Consider the following 18,066-nt stretch of genomic DNA (forward strand, 5'->3'; position numbering starts at 1 on the left):
TGTCTGACAAATCTGTTCAGAGTTCTTTGAGGAGGTAACAAGGAAGTTAGACAAAGAAGAACCAGTGGACATGATTTACTTAGATTTCCAAAACCCAGAACTCGTTTTACATCTCAGTTGATTGGCACATTTGATTAACCTGCAACTGCCATTCCTGGAGCATCCCAGGAGTTTTTTCCTGTAATTATAGTAGGTGACTCTGGCATTGAATTCTTACATCATCATGTGTGTTAGGTATAACACGACAACTGCACCAGCACCTTGAATTCTGTGCAACTTGACTAGAGCAACATGGGCTTTAAGTAATAAGCATTCAAAACATAGCTGTGACCAGTGTTGTTTAGCAATAATGACTTCCTATTAAAATGTAAAATTGGGAGTCTGTATGATACTGTATAAGTGCTCCAAGTATACATTGGCATGGTAAAGTGAAGGGCACTTTAAAGTTACAGGAAAGCAAGAGAAAGCAATTTTTATCTTCAACTACATTTTGTATGTTATCTAAAGCCTTTTGACTTTTGTCAACACGAGAAAGGGTGAAAGTTGTGGGCTGTAAATCTCCATCGTACCATGATGGGGATTTCTTTGAGGCTGTGACAACCCAAATAGACTATAGTAAGCTATGAAGCTTCAACTTCCAAAGTTTCACATGATAGATTATTAATTAAACTCAAAAGCTGTGTGGATTCAGGGTAAACCCTGGGAATGAATCCGAAACTAGTTCATTAGAGCAATTAGGTCAGAGTTGGGGTCCAGGAGACGTACTGAGTGGGTTACCTAAGGGCATGGTTCAAACTAGCAAGAGGTAATTTTCGGACTGGTATCAGAAAATTATTCTTCCGCTTAAGTGTAATTAATGTGGAAGCAAAATGCAGATAGAGTAATGGAGACAAAAACTATGCAACATTTTAGAAATAATGGGTTGTTCAAATGGGTACACATTTGTCTCTCTGGATGGATGAATTATCTTGTACTATATGAATAAACTTTCCCTAATATGGTATGGGATAACTGAAGCAAGAACTAATGGCATAGCTTGTGTAGTCAAGAGAAGCGGAAGTTTCACATAACTTAGCTTGATGCAGAACGGTAGCATAGTGGTTCGCACTGTGGCTTCACAGTGCCAGGGTCCCAGGTTCGATTCCCTGCTGGGTCACTGTCTGTGAGGAGTCTGCACGTTCTCCCCGTGCCTGCGTGGGTTTCCTTTGGGTGCTCCTTCTGCACTGTATAATGCATCATTCCCTTATTTTAAAAATATCCAGTGCTCATTAACTGGTGTATGTGTGCTAAAATGAGATTTTAAATATTTCTGTTTTATTACTTTTTGCATAACATTAAAAGGAGCAAAGGTGGCAATTAGATTGCACAGTAGCTAATAAAAAGTTAATTAGTTTTCAGCCTTCGACAGTTGAGCAATGTTTTTACCATTTCTGCTCTCCTCCTTAAAGGCACATTCAGATGCTGAGGTTTTTGAGAGAGGATTGCATGCCTTGGTCCAGCTGAGTTCTGTTGTTGGTCCTGCAGTAAATGGCCATCTTAAACATCTGTTAACTAGTGTAAGTATTTACATTTGGATTCTAAAATGACGTCTGTTGCTGTGGGCTTCTATTGTGCTTTAGCATCTTTAATGTTGATTCCTCTGGTAGCTAAGGATCTGGGGCGAAATTCTCCGGTATAGGCGCGATGTCCGCCGACTGGCGCCCAAAACGGCGCAAATCAGTCAGGCATCGCGCCGCTCCAAAGGTGCTGAATGCTCCGCATCTTGGGGGGCCGAGCCCCAACCTTAAGGGGCTAGGCCGCGCTGGACTAATTTCCACCCCGCCATCTGGCGGAAAAGGCCTTTGGTGCCCCGCCAGCTGGCGCGGAAATGACATCTCCGGGCGGCGCATGCGCGGGACGTTAGCGGCCGCTGACGGCATTCCCGCGCATGCACAGTGGAGGGTGTCTCTTCCGTCTCCTCCATGGTGGAGACCGTGGCAAAGGCGGAAGGGAAAGAGTGCCCCCACGGCACAGGCCCGCCCGCGGATCGGTGGGCCCCGATCACGGGCCAGGCCACCGGGGGGCACCCCACGGGGCCAGATTGCCCCGTGCCCCCCCCCCCCAGGACCCCGGAGCCCGCCCGCGCCGCCTTGTCCCGCCGGTAAGGTAGGTGGCTTAATCTACGCCGGCGGGACAGGCATTTTAGTGGCTGGACTTCGGCCCATCCAGTCCGGAGAATCGCGGGGGGGGGGGGGGCAACCAGCGGGGGCGGGATTCACGCCAGCCCCCGGCGATTCTCCGACCCGGCGGGGGGTCGGAGAATCTCGCCCCAGTTTACATTGCAAAGCAGTTTGCACCTCCGTTCTGGAGTTACATACGAGTCTGACTCAAACTTGACCTGATTTCGGAGAGAAGTAACATGTGTCTCCTTGCAGGAAATACTCTCTCACTACTTTGCTTTGATTCAAAGCTAACTTCAACTAGATATAAAACTTGGCTTTTAAAACTGCCCCTTTCTAAAGATTAAATTTTAAGTAGGAGTAGTACAGCACTTGAGCATTAAATGGAAAATGATATTTTGTTGAAACTTTTCGCCTTGCACTCATCAGGACAATTGCAAGAATACCAATTTCAGGGGAAACAACAACTTTATACTGTCTGAGAAGAGAATACTGATTCGGTGGCAAGTGGACTCTTGACGGGTAGAGGCCTTGCCACGGAGAGTGCACCATTTAATTGTTCCTGATCATTAACTGCCAAGTATTTTTGGAAAATTTAAACCAGACAACTTGATTCTGAATGGTCAAGGCATTGCCCTGAGGAATGAACCATAGCCATTTACTGGTGGATTTGTCCCTGAAGGACTTTAATTGGGTGGAAAGTGGGTAGGCTAGGCCTTGCCCAGCCCAGATAAAAGTGCAGATAGGGTAGATGGGAAAGCAGGAAATAGGCCACCCAGGGATTTTACAGTGGTGTTTCCCAAGCATGAGTGATGGAATGACTGCTTTTGTGATATCAATTACTTGGATATTGGAATACAGAGTAAAATTTCATAAATTGCTGTTGACACCAAATTTGGAGGTGTGGCAAACACTGAGGATGATAATCATGGCAACAGGACATAGATAGGTTTGCAGAATGGGCAGACAAGTAGCCGATGGGATTTGATACACAGCAGTTCTCAAGAGTAGGCAGGGGCAGAGGGACCTGGGAGTTCATGTGCAACGACAACAAATAACAAAGAAATGTACAGCACAGGAACAGTCCCTTCGGCCCTCCAAGCCCGTGCCGACCATGCTGCCCGACTAAACTACAATCTTCTACACTTCCTGGGTCCGTATCCCTCTATTCCCATCCTATTCATGTATTTGTCAAGGTGCCCCTTAAATGTCCCTATCGTCCCTGCTTCCACCACCTCCTCCGGTAGCGAGTTCCAGGCACCCACTACCCTCTGCGTAAAAAACTTGCCTCGTACATCTACTCTAAACCTTGCCCCTCTCACCTTAAACCTATGCCCCCTAGTAATTGACCCCTCTACCCTGGGGAAAAGCCTCTGACTATCCACTCTGTCTATGCCCCTCATAATTTTGTAGACCTCTATCAGGTCTCCCCTTTGAAGGTGTTACGATTCCAACTGATGTTAATACTGGGTAAGAAGAGAAAATGCTGGAAAATCTCAGCAGGTTTGGCAGCATCAGTTGGGAGAGAAAAGAGCTAACGTTTTGAGTCCGATGACTCTTTGTCAAAGCTAACAAAGAGCAAGTGGGAAATATTTATACTGTGGAGTGAGAATGAAGGATGAATCATAGCCACAGAAACCCAGGGAAACTGAGTGCTAAAGGCCACAGAAACCAAGGGGAAAGAATGCTCTCTTTCTTCATTGCAGTAGTGATTGGGGAGTCTGTTTCTTTAAGACAGCCCAATAGAAGAGGGTCACCTGGATTGAGGGACAATGGGAACTGAAGAGTGAGTGATCACTCCATAAGGTGGAGTCCATGGAACAGGCAAGGCAGCCTAGGGTTGCAAACCCCTGTACAAAGTTTCCCTTTATCAATAAATATTTTTTGTTCCTAATGAAGCCTGAAGTGTCTTGACGACGCCAGAAGTGTACCACGCTAATACAGTTGCTGAGGCTATTAACATACAGAGTTGTTGGCAAATTGGAATTTGGCATTTTTCAGCTACTTTCCACACACTTAAACCTTACATAGTTGCTTATATGCTGAAACATCATTATTGCACCAAACACAGTGGGCTGGATTCTCCGTCCCGCCACGGCAGATTTCTGGTTCAGCACGCCGGTGGGATGCTCTGTTTCGCCGGCTGATTAATGAGGTTTCCCATTGTGGGGCAGCCCCATGCAGTCAGGAAACCCCCGGGCAAAATGGAGCATCCCGACGGCAGAGAATCCAACCAAATATATGGGTTAATGTCAGAACTGGGACAGTTTCGTTTGATGATTCAACAGATGCAGTAAATTTATATTGCATTAAATTTTCTTTTAAGTTTTCCACCATACAGGTTTTTACTTATCTTGTTGAGAAATTGTTGGTCTGAATTTTAAAACTCGAAGAATGTTAATTTTTTTTTTTGATGTGTATTAAAGCTGTCAAAAAGACTGATGGACAAAAAACTTAAGCAGCTGATCACAGATGCCCTGCAGAGACTAGAGCAGCATGGAGGGAAGGTAAGTCTGTGCATTCATGGTCACAAACAAGCCAAATTATTTCAGCTTGCCTTGTTTTATAGTGGAACTACACTATTCAAAAAGCCAGCTAATTGCCAATACATAAATGATAATCAAATCCTTGTCACTCAAAGATCTTTTGAAATTATTGGTGATCAGCCATAAATGTTGTATTTGACAAGCTTTGGAAGTTGTGTCAGACTGAAAATTGGATTGAAATCCACTTTCCTAAATACAGCAATTCACTTGACATTTTACGAATGCCAAAACTGTGCCCAAGTAACCAGCACCCACTCTGGGTTGATTTCAACAAGTGTATACATATTACCTAGCACCTGCCAATAGATTTATTACAAACAATTCCCAATTGTGCTTTGCATCTGTTCCATTCTGCTTGTCATACATGCTTTAAACAAAATAAATCTTACGATAAATTGAAGTGAGGCTGGTGCCTTGTTTGCAACGGGGAGAGTGGGGAGAGGGGGGGCTGGTGAGCTGGTGGGGGGAAGAGGACAGATGCTGATTTAGAGCCAAACTAAAGCAATGTTCTAAGTATTGCACTTGATATTTAAAGAGGTTTTATTGATGTTCATGGCATGTTGGATTATTAGTGAAGTTTGTTACTGAAAGAGAAAGCCTGCAACTTTTTGCTGAAGTAGAATGATCACAGTTGTACAAAATAAAAGCATATCTGATTCGAACATTATGCAAGCATCATACAATTGGTATACCACAGCCTCCTCTTTTCTAGTGTGAGTTATCTTTCATTGTCTGATAATTGCAAATATTGGCTGCAATGTTAAAGTTTCTGCCATAATTGCACAAAATAATTCATGTTCAGTTTACAGGTTGCTTTATTTACTGATGAATGTCTTGATTTAAATTTAAATTGCCTTTTCTACTTTAAATTCAGCAATTTTTTAGGATCTGAATGGAAGTTGACAATTGGTTATTTACAGGGGATCATTTTTGTCTTCCGAGCACCTTGTTATTTTGATGTGATGGGCTAGTTGCTCATATTTTTAAAAACCTTTCTGCCACTTTCATGCCTGAGGTCTGCTTGATGTGATTGTCGAATGAATTACTATTTAGGCACCGAGTTCCTGCTAAAAACAGCTGGGAATTTGATTCAATTATTTAAATTGAGACCCAAGAGTTTCAGACCCTGATACAAATGATGCCCTTTCACGGGTTGAATGTGCATTGCGAGAGCTGGAGGTTATTCTAGATTCTGCTTCCCATGTGCTGCTCGCCTATTTCCCCTCTATTTGCTCATTCACATTGGTTCCCACCTCAGCAACGTCCTTTTGCTAATATTGTCATGCTTGTTTTCAGATCGCACCATGGCCTCACCCTCCCATTCTCTAACCTGTAGCCTACCCTATATCTATACGGCAGCCCATTGAACTCTCTGCTGCTACAATTCTGGCCTCTTGAGAATTCCTGTTTTTTAATCACTTCACCACTGGCGGCAATGCTTTCAATGCCATAGCCCGAAGCTCTGGAATACCCTCCTTAAACTCTTCCATCTCTCTCCTCTTTCTTACCTCCTTTAACCTCCATAAAACCTACTCTTATGACCTGGCTTTTGATCACCTGGTTTAATGTATCCAGATGTAGTTCACTGTCAAATTTGTTAGTTCAAATATGTTCAGTAACACTTATGAAAATTGTTAATATGGCCAAGGTGCTGTATTAATGCTGAACACTGAACGTTGATCAACCAAATCAACAACCCTCAAATAACAGCTTTTCTGATTGATTTTGTGGGTCTAGATGGAGCATGCTGCTGCCCTACACACAGATCTCATGCACATTGCCAGTTCCTCTCTCCGTGGTCATTTTTCCCCCCCACAACTCTGCAGGATTACATTCCCCCTCATCTCCTCTATGGAGGAGCGTATGGATTCCCCCAGCCCAGATTTGCGAGTTGCCAATTGCGTTATCAGTGCTGACAACTTACTGAGCAGCATGGTAGCACAGTGGTTAGCACAGTTGCTTCACAGCACCAGGGTCCCAGGTTCGATTCCCGGCTTGGGTCACTGTCTGTGTCACTGTCTGTGCGGAGGCTGCACGTTCTCCCCGTGTCTGTGTGGGTTTCCTCCGGGTGCTCCGGTTTCCTCCCACAGCCCAAAGATGTGCAGGTTAGGTGGATTGGCCATGATAAATTGCCCTTCGTGTCCAAAAACATTAAATGGGGTTACGGGGATCGGGTGGAGGTGTGGGCTTAAGTAGGGTGCTCTTTCCAAGGGCCAATGCAGACTCAATGGGCCGAATGGCCTCCTTCTGTCCTGTAAAAATTCTATGAATTTAAAATGAGGCTTAGCCATGAAAATTATGAAGCTTAAAGACATCAATATTATCAGTTGCACATGTCCTGCTCACAGCCTGAATAATTTGCACAATAATTGAAAATTGCACCCGTTATCTTTTGTGGAGCGTCTTTCTGCATTTATAATTTGCTAGTCACATGGCTACCATTGTGTGATACAATGTGAATGTTAAACACTTTATAAACTACTGAAAGTTTGGCATTGTCTTGAAATATTTCAACAGTGCCTGATCTTTGCTCTCTTCAGCGTTTGGGTGTTATTCATTAACTGCATCCAGATAATTCAACTACTATCATTTGTATTAAGCTACAATTAATCCAACTGCAGACCACATTACCATTCCTGAGGCCAAAGAAGTAATTGATGGAGATTGTGTGGCTGTCTGAAGAATAATCAGTCACTCACAATTCTTTAATCACAGTTGTCTGTTTATTTAAACCAAATTAAGAATAGTCTTCAGGCTGAGGCAGTCTGCTGTCTTAACCTGATGATGCAAAGTCTATTCTTGGTCAGTCACATTTTAAGGTTTAGCGTGACATTGGTTTAGACACCTTTCTAATTACTGCATTTATGTAGCCCTGTTAACAATCCCACATTTACCAGGAGCCTCGCATGTGTGTTTGTAGCTGTTCATCCACTGCCTCAAGGGTGATTTTGCATATGATTTTGGAATTTTTGTTGCTGTTTAGTATGGCTACTTCAAATATCCTTTGCATACATCACATTTTTCTTTAGGGTGCTGTTAGAACCTTCACTTTTTCCCGTAAATGTTATTGTTCTACAGTTTAAAAACGAATGTTCAATCTTTTATTCAACTCCAAGCTAACCAATAAAGGGTCATTTTGTGATGACTCTAACAGGGAATTTCAATCATTGAGTTTACAATTTGAAAATCAGGATGCACATTATGCAGATTTCCACTGGTGGACTTCCCACCACAAATGCAGAGCTGGAAATTTAGTGCAATAAAGTCAATAAATATATATCTGATGATAATGTTACTGTGAACTTCACTCTTGCTTCCCAATTTAATGGGCCATCTTGAACTTATTTATGATAGCATCTCTTGGGTTGTATATTTGTGCTGAGGTGATTTCACCACTGTTTCCTTTTATTCTCATTTCCTTTTTGACTTTAATGCCAGTGCATAAAATCTGATTAAAAGAATCATGAAAAAGAAAATAAAAGGCAATTATATGTAGAAATCGCTTTTCCCTGTCACAGTTCTTTTATTTACATTTGGCGGGATTCTCTGGCTGCGTTCGCCCGGCAACTAGACGTCAATGGAGTTCTCCATTGTACGAGCACTGTGGCGGGAGAATCCAGCCCATTATATTTTTAAGACTACTTTTTTCCTCCCATAGCAACCAGCTAATTGCCATTGATGGGCCAAAACTATATCTCACAGTAACAAGTCATCAGCGCTAGTAAATGAACAGACAACATGGCTGAAACAGAGATCCATTTTTCTCTTGTTCCAGAGACGGACCGTTTTAGTACATGCATTTAGTACTACATTTAGTAGAATGGTTTAAAAAATGTAAGGATAGGTTGGCACCCCTGATGGTGGGGATGTCTGAGGAGGCGATAGGGAAGGGGGTGTTGCCGCAAACCTTGGGGCAGGCATCGATTTCCCTGTTACTAAAAAAAAAAATAAGGATCCGGCGGAGTGTGGGTCGTATCGGCCCATATCACTTCTGAATGTGGACGTAAAAGTGTTGGCGAAGGTACTGGCGGGTAGGCTGGAGGAGTGCCTTCCGAAGGTAATAGGGGAGGATCAGACGGGGTTCGTGAAAGGGAGGCAGCTGTTTTCGAACATTAGGAGGGTTTTGAACGTTGTTATGGCACCGGTGGAAAGAAAGGAAACAGGTAGTTGTGGCATTGGACGCCGAGAAGGCGTTTGATCGGGTAGAATGGGGGTACCTGATGGCAGTGCTGGAGCGGTTTGGGATTGGACCAAGGTTTGTGAACTGAGTAAAGCTATTATATAAGGAACCGAAGGCGAGTGTCCGCACAAATAATATCAGTTCGAGATATTTCTCTCTCCACCGTGGGACGAGACAGGGATGTCCTATGTCCCCCCTGCTGTTTGCACTTGCGATTGAGCCGCTGGCCATCGCATTGAGAAGTTCGGGAGCATGGAAAGGAATAGTGCGGGGGGGGATAGAGCATAGGGTGTCCTTATATGCCGACGACTTGCTGCTGTATGTGTCGGAGCCGGGTGCGTCGATAGGAGGAATATTGGAGCTACTGCGGGTATTTGGGTCTTTCTCGGGGTACAAGGTGAACCTGGACAAGAGTGAGTACTTTGTGGTGTCTCGGCCGAGGGTGGGGGGGGGGCTGCCATTCCGTAGAGCAGGGACTCATTTTAGGTATCTGGGGGTGCAGGTTGCCCAGGAGTGGGGGAGGCTTTGCAGGTACAACATCACTAGTTTGGTGGGGAGAGTGAAAGCCGATCTGGCAAGGTGGGACGGCCTTCCTCTGTCACTGGCAGGTCGGGTACAGGCGGTTAAAATGAACGTGTTGCCGCGATTCCTGTTTATTTTTCAATGCCTACCGATTTTCCTGCCAAAGTTTTTTTTCAGGGAGACTGAGGGAACGATTACCTCATTCATATGGGGGGGGAAGGTGGCCAGAGTGAGAAAGGTGCTGCTACAGAGGGGAAGGCAGGCAGGGGGTTTGGGTCTCCCGAACGTGTTGTACTACTACTGGGCGGCGAATGTGCAGAAAGTGCGGAGCTGGGTCAGAGGGGTGGATTCTCAGTGGGTCAGAATGGAGGAGAGTTTGTGCAGGGGGTCGGGGCTGAAGGCACTTGCAACAGCGCCGCTCCCGATAGCTCCGGGGAAATATTCAGGGAGTCCGGTAATAATAGCTTCATTGAAAATCTGGAGGCAGTTTCGCCAACACTTCGGGTTGGGTTTAGGGTCAAGGGAAATGCCGATTCGGGGGAACCACAGATTTGAGCCAGGGAGGTGGGATGGAAGTTTTCGGAAATGGGAAGATAAGGGGATTAAGACGCTAAAAGATTTGTTTCTTCGGGGTCGGTTTGCAGGATTGAGGGAGCTGGAAGCGAAGCATGGGCTAGAGCAGGGAGAAGTGTTTAGGTACATGCATGTTCGGGATTTTGCCAGGAAGGAGATACAGAGCTACCCAGAGGAACCGGCCTCCACATTGCTGGAGGAGGTGTTGACGACAAGGGGACTGGAGAAGGGGGCAGTGTCAGCGGTGTACGGAGCTATTTTGGAAGAGGATAAGGCACCACTGGAAGGGATCAAAGCAAAGTGGGAGGAAGAGCTGGGAGAGGTTATAGAGGAGGGGATCTGGTGTGAGGTGCTCCGGAGAGTGAATGCCTCCACCTCTCGTGCGAGGTTGGGGCTGATACAGCTGAAGGTGGTATATAGAGCGCACCTCACGAGGGCGAGGATGAGCCGATTTTTTGAAGGAGTAGAGGATGTGTGTGAGCGTTGCGGGGGGGGGGGGGTGCGAATCATGTTCATATGTTTTGGTCCTGTCCAAAGCTATGGGAGTACTGGAAGGAGATGTTTAGGGTAATTTCCAAGGTGGTGCGTGTGAAACTGGACCCGGGTCCCCAGGAGGCCATATTCGGGGTGTCGGACCAGCCAGGGTTGGAAACTGGAGCGGAGGCAGATATCATGGCCTTCGCCTCATTGATCGCCCGAAGGCGGATCCTGCTGGGATGGAGAGCAGCCTCTCCACCCAGTGCCCTGGCGTGGCGGGGGGACCTGTTGGAATACTTGACCCTTGAGAAGGTTAAGTTCGAACTGAGGGGAAGCTCGGAAGGGTTCTACAAGTCATGGGTACTATTTATTATGCACTTTCAAGAACTGGATAACATCGAACATTAGTTGGGGGGGTGGGTGGGGTGGGGGGCTGTGTAGATTAAGGGTGACTGTGGGTAATCCCTGATTCCTTTGTGTCATTTGTTTATGTAAACATGTGGGCTGAGGTTTGGGGGTTGGTGGGCGGATGGGATCGTTGTTATTATGGGGATTGACATATCTTGCTGATTAATGTTTATTGTTGATGGGCGTAAATGTGGGAGAAAATGTGAAAAAGGAGGAGAATAAAAAAATTTTTAAAAGTAGAATGGTTAGTAAAACCATAATGGTTTAAAGTGCTTAATTCTCTTGGCTCCATTGGATTTATACTACCTCATTCTAGAACAATCTAAAGTGATCACACTGCCCCTGTCTCCTTAGCCTTGTACCTTCCTTTCCTTCAAAGATTTATCCTGTTTTTCTTTACTGGATTTAGTGTTCTTGCCAAAGTGTTCACTGCTGCAGCAACCCTCTTTGTACAGAATTTTCTTCTAATTCCTTGCAATTGACCAGAGGGAGTAGTCATTCCCTAGTCACCTTTTACCCCCCCCCCCCCCCAATTTTAATACTCCCCTTTAATCTTCTCATCTTTCAATGTTCCAGTGGAACATATCAGCCTGCTGAACTTACACTGTATATACTTAATGCCGCTTTCTAAAACTGAACCGAATGCTCCTCACTGAAGCTAATTTATTATTATTTTTATTCACAGATTTATTCCTAAAATAATAAATGTCAAATACTGTTGAACTATTTTGTTGGTGTATATATGCCTACACGTTTGGGTAAATTCATGTTTCAACCACTCAACCTGTCTGCGTGATTACACCTTTCAATGTCTTTATTAAGCGGGTATTCCCATTGATTGTTTTCTCCCCCCTCTCTTTCTCCCCCCCCCCCCCAAAAAAAAATATCCTGCATGTTTACATTATTGCATTTGCATCAGTCTCCCGATTCCTGTCTTGCTTTTACAGTCTTCTTGCAATTTGCCAAACCTCTTACTTTTGTGTCAGCAGAAATTTTCAAAATTGTGCTCTCCATGCCCAGGTGTAAATCCTGCTATCTACAGAGAATAAACATGGATTCAGCACTCACCGTTGCAATGTATCACTTTCAATCCGATCATCACCCATTAATTCTAACTCCTTCGATTGATGGCTGGCCAGCATTTATTACCCATCTCTAACTGCCTTTCATTTCAGAGCGCATTTGAGAGTCATCAACATTGCTGTGGATCTGGATTTCATTAGTGAGCCAGCTGGGTTTTTATGACAATAGTTTCATGTCGTCATTAGACTTATTAAATTCAAATTTCACCATCTGCTGTGGTGCGATTGGAATCTGGGTCCCCATATCTTGCCCTGGGTCTCTGGATTACTAACCTAATGACAATACCACTGCCTCCTCAAGTGGGGCTAAAACCTGGAGAAATTGACAGTGGTCTAGGCAGCTGGCTGCAACCTGCTGACTTCCATGTTAAACTGGCTGCTTAAAGGAGGCACCTCAGAAGAGGCAGGTTGCCCATTCCAAATGCTAATTGCTCACTTAGAGTGATAAGGATATGGCTTTTGGAATTTAACTGTGAGTAAATGGATTTTTCTGACTTTCGAACTCGCCAGTGAAAGCAATGTGTGTACACAGCAGCAATTGTGGGGGCTGAAGACATGACAAGCTATTTTGACAATATTTACTGAAACCGCACAGTTGGATTCTTGATGTGTTGTGTGAAAGGCTCTTTGTTCACGGTACTTGTGCTGAGAGATGGTTTTCTCAACTTTGGAGGGGCGTTTCTCAAATTTGGTGGTTTGTACCTCCTTTCTCTACTGTTAGTTCAGAACTTAGTACCTCTTATGCTGTTTCTTTGGACCTCGATGACAAAATAGCAGGAAGAGCACAAGCAGCAGCAACAACAGGCTTCTTAAGAGACCTGATGCTTCACAAAAAGGGGATCAGCATAGAATTACTAAATGTAAGGGTTTCATCTGTCTATGTAAGATGCTGCTCACCGTGTGCAGTCCATTGATAAGGGCCTGCATGAAGTCTAATTGCTGCATTTATGTTCCATGTAGATTTATGTTTTTCATGGATAAAGACATCATCATAAAGGCCCACAGCAATGGGCCTTAACATCTTTGAGTTCCCCAGCATTGGATTTTGGCGGGTATTCAAAGATGCGCAGGGAAATCCATCTTGGAAGTTCTGAGATAAGCATTTGCACGGCAATTACCTAGCAGTGCAAACTTCCTCTGGACAATTGCCGTGCGCTGGGAACGATCCCAAAATGTGATTTAAATTGCAAACGTCAGATAGTTCTGCCAGAGTTGCATCAACAGTTACCCCAAGGTTCGAAGATTTTTTTATAAATGTTTTTTATTGGGTTTTTGAGAAGTTAGAAGAATTGAAACCACTTCTAACTTCTGTCTTATTATTGTGAACACCCAGACCGACACAATGGGACAGTGCAGCTGGAAGCTTGTTGAACTGCAATAGAATATTTCTCGTTGATAGCTCCCAAGGTTCAACATCTGAGTGGAATTTGGGGCATCCTGTGTCCCCTAATGCCTATTCTCTACTGCTATCCTTGTCTACCACCTGTTCTTGCACACTTGTGATATATGAGTTGCCAGGTGAAAACTGAATTATCTTCCTTACTAGTCCCACCAAGTGTGAGTATCTGATCCAGTGTATGGTCTGCATCGGTTCTGGTAAAGTACTTCCTCAGAGGAATGATCTCTGAGGAGTCCTTGTCATTCTCCTGCACCATCACCTTCGAGATGCTTAAAACCCCTTTGAGATATTAATGAAGTAGATTATTATACACGTGCTCATATTTTATTCGCTGCTGACTTCAATATAAATGAGTGACTGTTAATAAGTAATTGCATAATATGTAATTCTGTCACTTTGTAACCAGGAGGTCCCTATTTCCAGTGACCAAGGACGGTGAGGCTCTTTGTTGCCCATTGCATGCTCTCCTAGCAGTGGTCAGTTGCGAGATGGCTGAAGACCCACTTCCAATTCTGCCACTCCCTGGTGTTCTGTGCTCTTTTCTGCAAAGAGAGAAATCAGAAACCAATGAATGAGAACAATGGCATGTAGTCTCCAGATGGATGGAGAGCTTAGTTGATGGTCGCTATGAGTGAGTGCAGAACATTACGTAAAGATAAATGTGAGTGTTAATGGTAAATGGACAGATAGGGATGTGGAAATATATAGACACAGGAATGGCTGCATCTGCAAAATAAGTGGGTGTGAGGAGTGTTGTGCTGGAGTAAGCTTAAGAAGGCTGAATGAAGGGGTTAGTGTGCTGCACGCATAATGTTGTTGACTGTATTATTGGCTTCATTAGGCCATTGGATCCAGGAGCATGGCATTACACCTCAACTGCTGGTCTCCTCTGCTGCTACCATGCATGCCTTCTTGGTTTCACTAGCAGGCGTATTCTTCTTGTCATAGGAAATAGCATTCCCTGTGGAGTCTTACGAGGCCCAGCTTCACATCCAAGAAGGTGTTGATAAGTGAGATGTAGTATGTGCATTCCATTCTGTCACTTCCTCGTGTTCTGCTCCTAATTCTAGAATCCATCAAATTTCATGTTTGCCATATCCCTTTAAATACTGGTCATTATCTCACCCGCTTAACTGAATTGTTCAGGAAACCTAGAAATAATACATTAATGTAGTGTCTGGGTTAAAAAGCCACAAGCAGATGAGAAAAACTTAAACTTTGGATTACTCATACACTTCTAGAACCCTCTCATACCTCTGGAACCCTCCCACATTCAGTTTGTCCGTAAGTTAAAATCCACTCCTTTATGTTCTATCAACCAACTTACTATGCAAGCTACTCTGTTTTCTTTCTACCATCTGTAATGTGTTTCTTATATAGGTCAGATGCTCCATTGACATTCCTTTTTTTAAAAATTTAGAGTACCCAGTTATTTTTTTTCCCCAATTAGTATGGTCAATCCACTGATCCTGCACATCCTTTTGGGTTGTAGGGGTGAGACCCACGCAAACACTGGGAGAATGAGCAGACTCCACACGGACAGTGACCCAGGGCCGGGACCGAACCCGAGTCCTCCGTGCCTGTGAGGTGGTAGTGCTAACCACTGCGCCACCCTGCCGTCCTTACTCCGTTGACATTCCTTCGTGAACATTTCCTATGGAAGTTTTAATGTTAAAATTTCCACTTATTTCTGTGAAGAAGGACCTGCCACAGCTTCCTGCAGTGCCACCACATGATGCAATTTTATTGCCCCCATACAACGTGCTCAAAATGATTTCTGAACAATATTTTGAGCAAAGTTACATCTTTCAAACTGATATATACACAGAAGATAGGAGGAGGCCTTTTGGCCCTTCGAGCCTGCTCCACCATTTATCACGATCATGGCTCTTCATCCAACTCAATAGCCTAATCCCGCTTTCTCCCCATAACCTTTGATCCCACTCGCCCCAAGTGCTATATCTAGCCGCCTCTTGAATAATATATTCAATGTTTGAGCATCAACGACTTCCTGGGGTAATTAATTTCACAGGCTCACCACTCTTTGGGTGAAGAAATGCCATCTCATCTCTGTCCAAAATGGTTTACCCTGAATCCTCAGACTGTGACCCCTGGTTCAGGACAACCCACCATTGGGAACATCTTCTCTGCATCTACCCTGTCCGGTCCTGTTAGAATTTTATAAGTCTCTCTGAGATCCACCCTCATTCTTCTGAACTCCAGCGAGAACAATCCTAACCTAGTCAATCTCTCCTCGTATGACAAGTCCCGCCATCCCTGGGATCAGTCTGGTGAACCTTCACTGTACTCTCTCGTGAGCAAGAACATCCTTCCTCAGAAAAGCAGACCAAAACTGCACAAAATATTCTAGGTGTGACCTCACCAAGGCACTGTACAATTGCAGCAACACATCCCTGCTTCTATACTCTAAACCTCTTGCAATGAAGGCCAACATACCATTAGCCTTCTTTACCGCCTGCTGCACCTGCATGCTTACCTTCAGCGACTGGTGCACAAGGACACCCAGGTCCCGCTGCACACTCCCCTCTCCCAATTTACAACCATTCAGGTAATAATCTGCCTTCCTGTTTTTACTTCCAAAGTGAATAATCTCACACTTATCCAAATTATACTGCCATTGATTTGCCTACTCACCCAACTTGTCCAGATCATGCTGTAGGATCTCTGCGTCCTTGTCACAGTTCACCCTCCCACCCAACTTGGTATCATCTGCAAACTTTGAGATGTTACATTTTGTTCCCTCATCCAAATCATTAATATATATTGTGAATAGCTGGGTTCCCAGCACCGATCCCTGTGGCACCCCACTAGTTACTGCTTGCCAATTTGAAAAGGACCCATTAAATCATATTCTTTGTTTCCTCTCTGCCAACCGGCTTTCTATCCATCTCAATACACTTCCCCCAATCCCATGCGCTTTAATTTTGCACAATAATCTCTCATGCAGGACTTTGTCAAACGCCTTCTGAAAGTCCAAATATACCACATCGACTGGCTCCCCCTTGTCAACTGTACTGGTTACCGCTTCAAAGAATTCCAACAGATTTGTCAAGCATGATATTCCCTTCATAAATCCATGCTGACTGACTGATCCGGCCACTTATTTCTAAATGTTCCACTATAAAGTCCTTGATAATGGATTCATGAATTTTCCCCACTGCCGATGTTCGGCTTACTGTCTATGATTCCCTGTTTTCTCTCTACCCCCCCTTTTTTGAATATTGGAGTGACATTAGCTACCCTCCAATCTGCAGGGACTGTTCCAGGGTCTACAGAATTCTGCAAGAGGACCACCAATGCATCCACTATTTCCAGAACCACCACCTTAAGCACTCTGGGATGCAGATTACCAGGCCCTGGGGATTTATCCGCTTTCAATCTCATCAATTTTCCCAGCACCATTTCTCGACTAATATTGATCTCCCTCGGTTCTTCCCTCTCACTAAACCTTTCATTCTCCAACATTTTGGTTATCTGGGGCAGGATTCTCCGTAATCGGCGCGATGTCCGCCGATCGGCGCCAAAAACGGTGCAAATCAGTCTGGCATCACGCCGCCCCAAAGGTGCAGAATCCTACGCATCTTGAGCGGCCAAGCCCTAACCTTGAGGGGCTAGGCCCGCGCCGGACTGATTTCTGCCCCGCCAGTTGGCGGGAAAGGCCTTTGGTGCCCCGGCTGCTGGCGCGGAAATGACTTTGCCGGGTGGCGCATGCGCGGAAGCGTCCGTGGCCGCTCACGGCATCCCTGCGCAGTGGAGGGGGTCTCTTTCGCCTCCGCCATGGTGGAGACCGTGGTGAAGGCGGAGGGAAAAGAGTGCGCCCACGGCACAGGCCTGCCCGCAGATCGGTGGGCCCCGATCGCGGGCCAGGCCACCGTGGGGGCACCCCCCCGGGGCCAGATCGTCCCCCCCAGGGCCCCGCAGCCCGCCCGCGCCGCCTTGTCCTGCCGGTAAGAGAGGTGGTTTAATCCACGCCGGCGGGACAGGCATTCTAGCAGCGGGACTTCGGCCCATCCGGGCCGGAGAATAGCCGGGGGGGGGGGGGGGGGGCGCCAACCGGCGAGGCGCGATTCCCGCCTCCGCCGGTGCCGGAGATTTCGGGACGGGGTGGGGGGGGGGCATTCACGCCAGCCCCCGGCGATTCTCCGACCCGGTGGGGGAGAATCGCGCCCCATTTTTGTGTCCACTTTTGTGAAGACAGAACCAAAGCACATATTCAATTGCTCAGCCATTTCTTTGTCCCTTATTATACATTCCCTTGTTACTGTCTGTAGGGGGCCTACATTTTTCTTTACCAATCTCTTTCTCTTCACATATCTATAGAAACTCTTCATGTCAGTCTTTATGTTCCCTGCAAGCTGACTTTCGTACTGCATTTTCCCCTTCTTAATCAATCCCTTCGTCCTTTTTAAAAAACATATTTTTATTCTCCTTTTTCACATTTTCTCCCGTATTTACACCCATCAACAATAAACAATAATCAGCAAGATATGTCAATCCCCATAACAATAACAACGATCCCATCCGCCCACCAACCCCCAAACCTCAGCCCACATGTTTACATAAACAAATGACACAAAGGAATCCGGGATTACCCATAGTCACCCTTAATCTACACAGCCCCCCACTCCCCCCCCCCCCCCCCCCCAACTAATGTTCGATGTTATCCAGTTCTTGAAAGTGCATAATAAATAGTGCCCAT

At 45.3% G+C, this 18,066-nt stretch overlaps 1 protein-coding gene across 4 annotated transcripts in view; it reads left to right on the forward strand.

Moving 5' to 3' along the window:
- The window catches only part of LOC140408782 (PACRG-like protein), a 67,599-nt gene that overhangs the window by 35,924 nt on the left and 13,609 nt on the right, over positions 1-18,066 (forward strand). For all 4 annotated transcript variants that reach the window (XM_072496478.1, XM_072496479.1, XM_072496481.1 and 1 more), the window contains exons 6-7: positions 1,449-1,556; positions 4,586-4,666. In XM_072496478.1, coding sequence (XP_072352579.1) covers positions 1,449-1,556; positions 4,586-4,666 — 189 coding nt within the window. The remainder of the gene's footprint in view (positions 1-1,448; positions 1,557-4,585; positions 4,667-18,066) is intronic.

The sequence above is a fragment of the Scyliorhinus torazame genome, chromosome 3 (genome assembly GCF_047496885.1).
Source record: "Scyliorhinus torazame isolate Kashiwa2021f chromosome 3, sScyTor2.1, whole genome shotgun sequence".
In the NCBI taxonomy this organism is placed as follows: domain Eukaryota; kingdom Metazoa; phylum Chordata; class Chondrichthyes; order Carcharhiniformes; family Scyliorhinidae; genus Scyliorhinus; species Scyliorhinus torazame.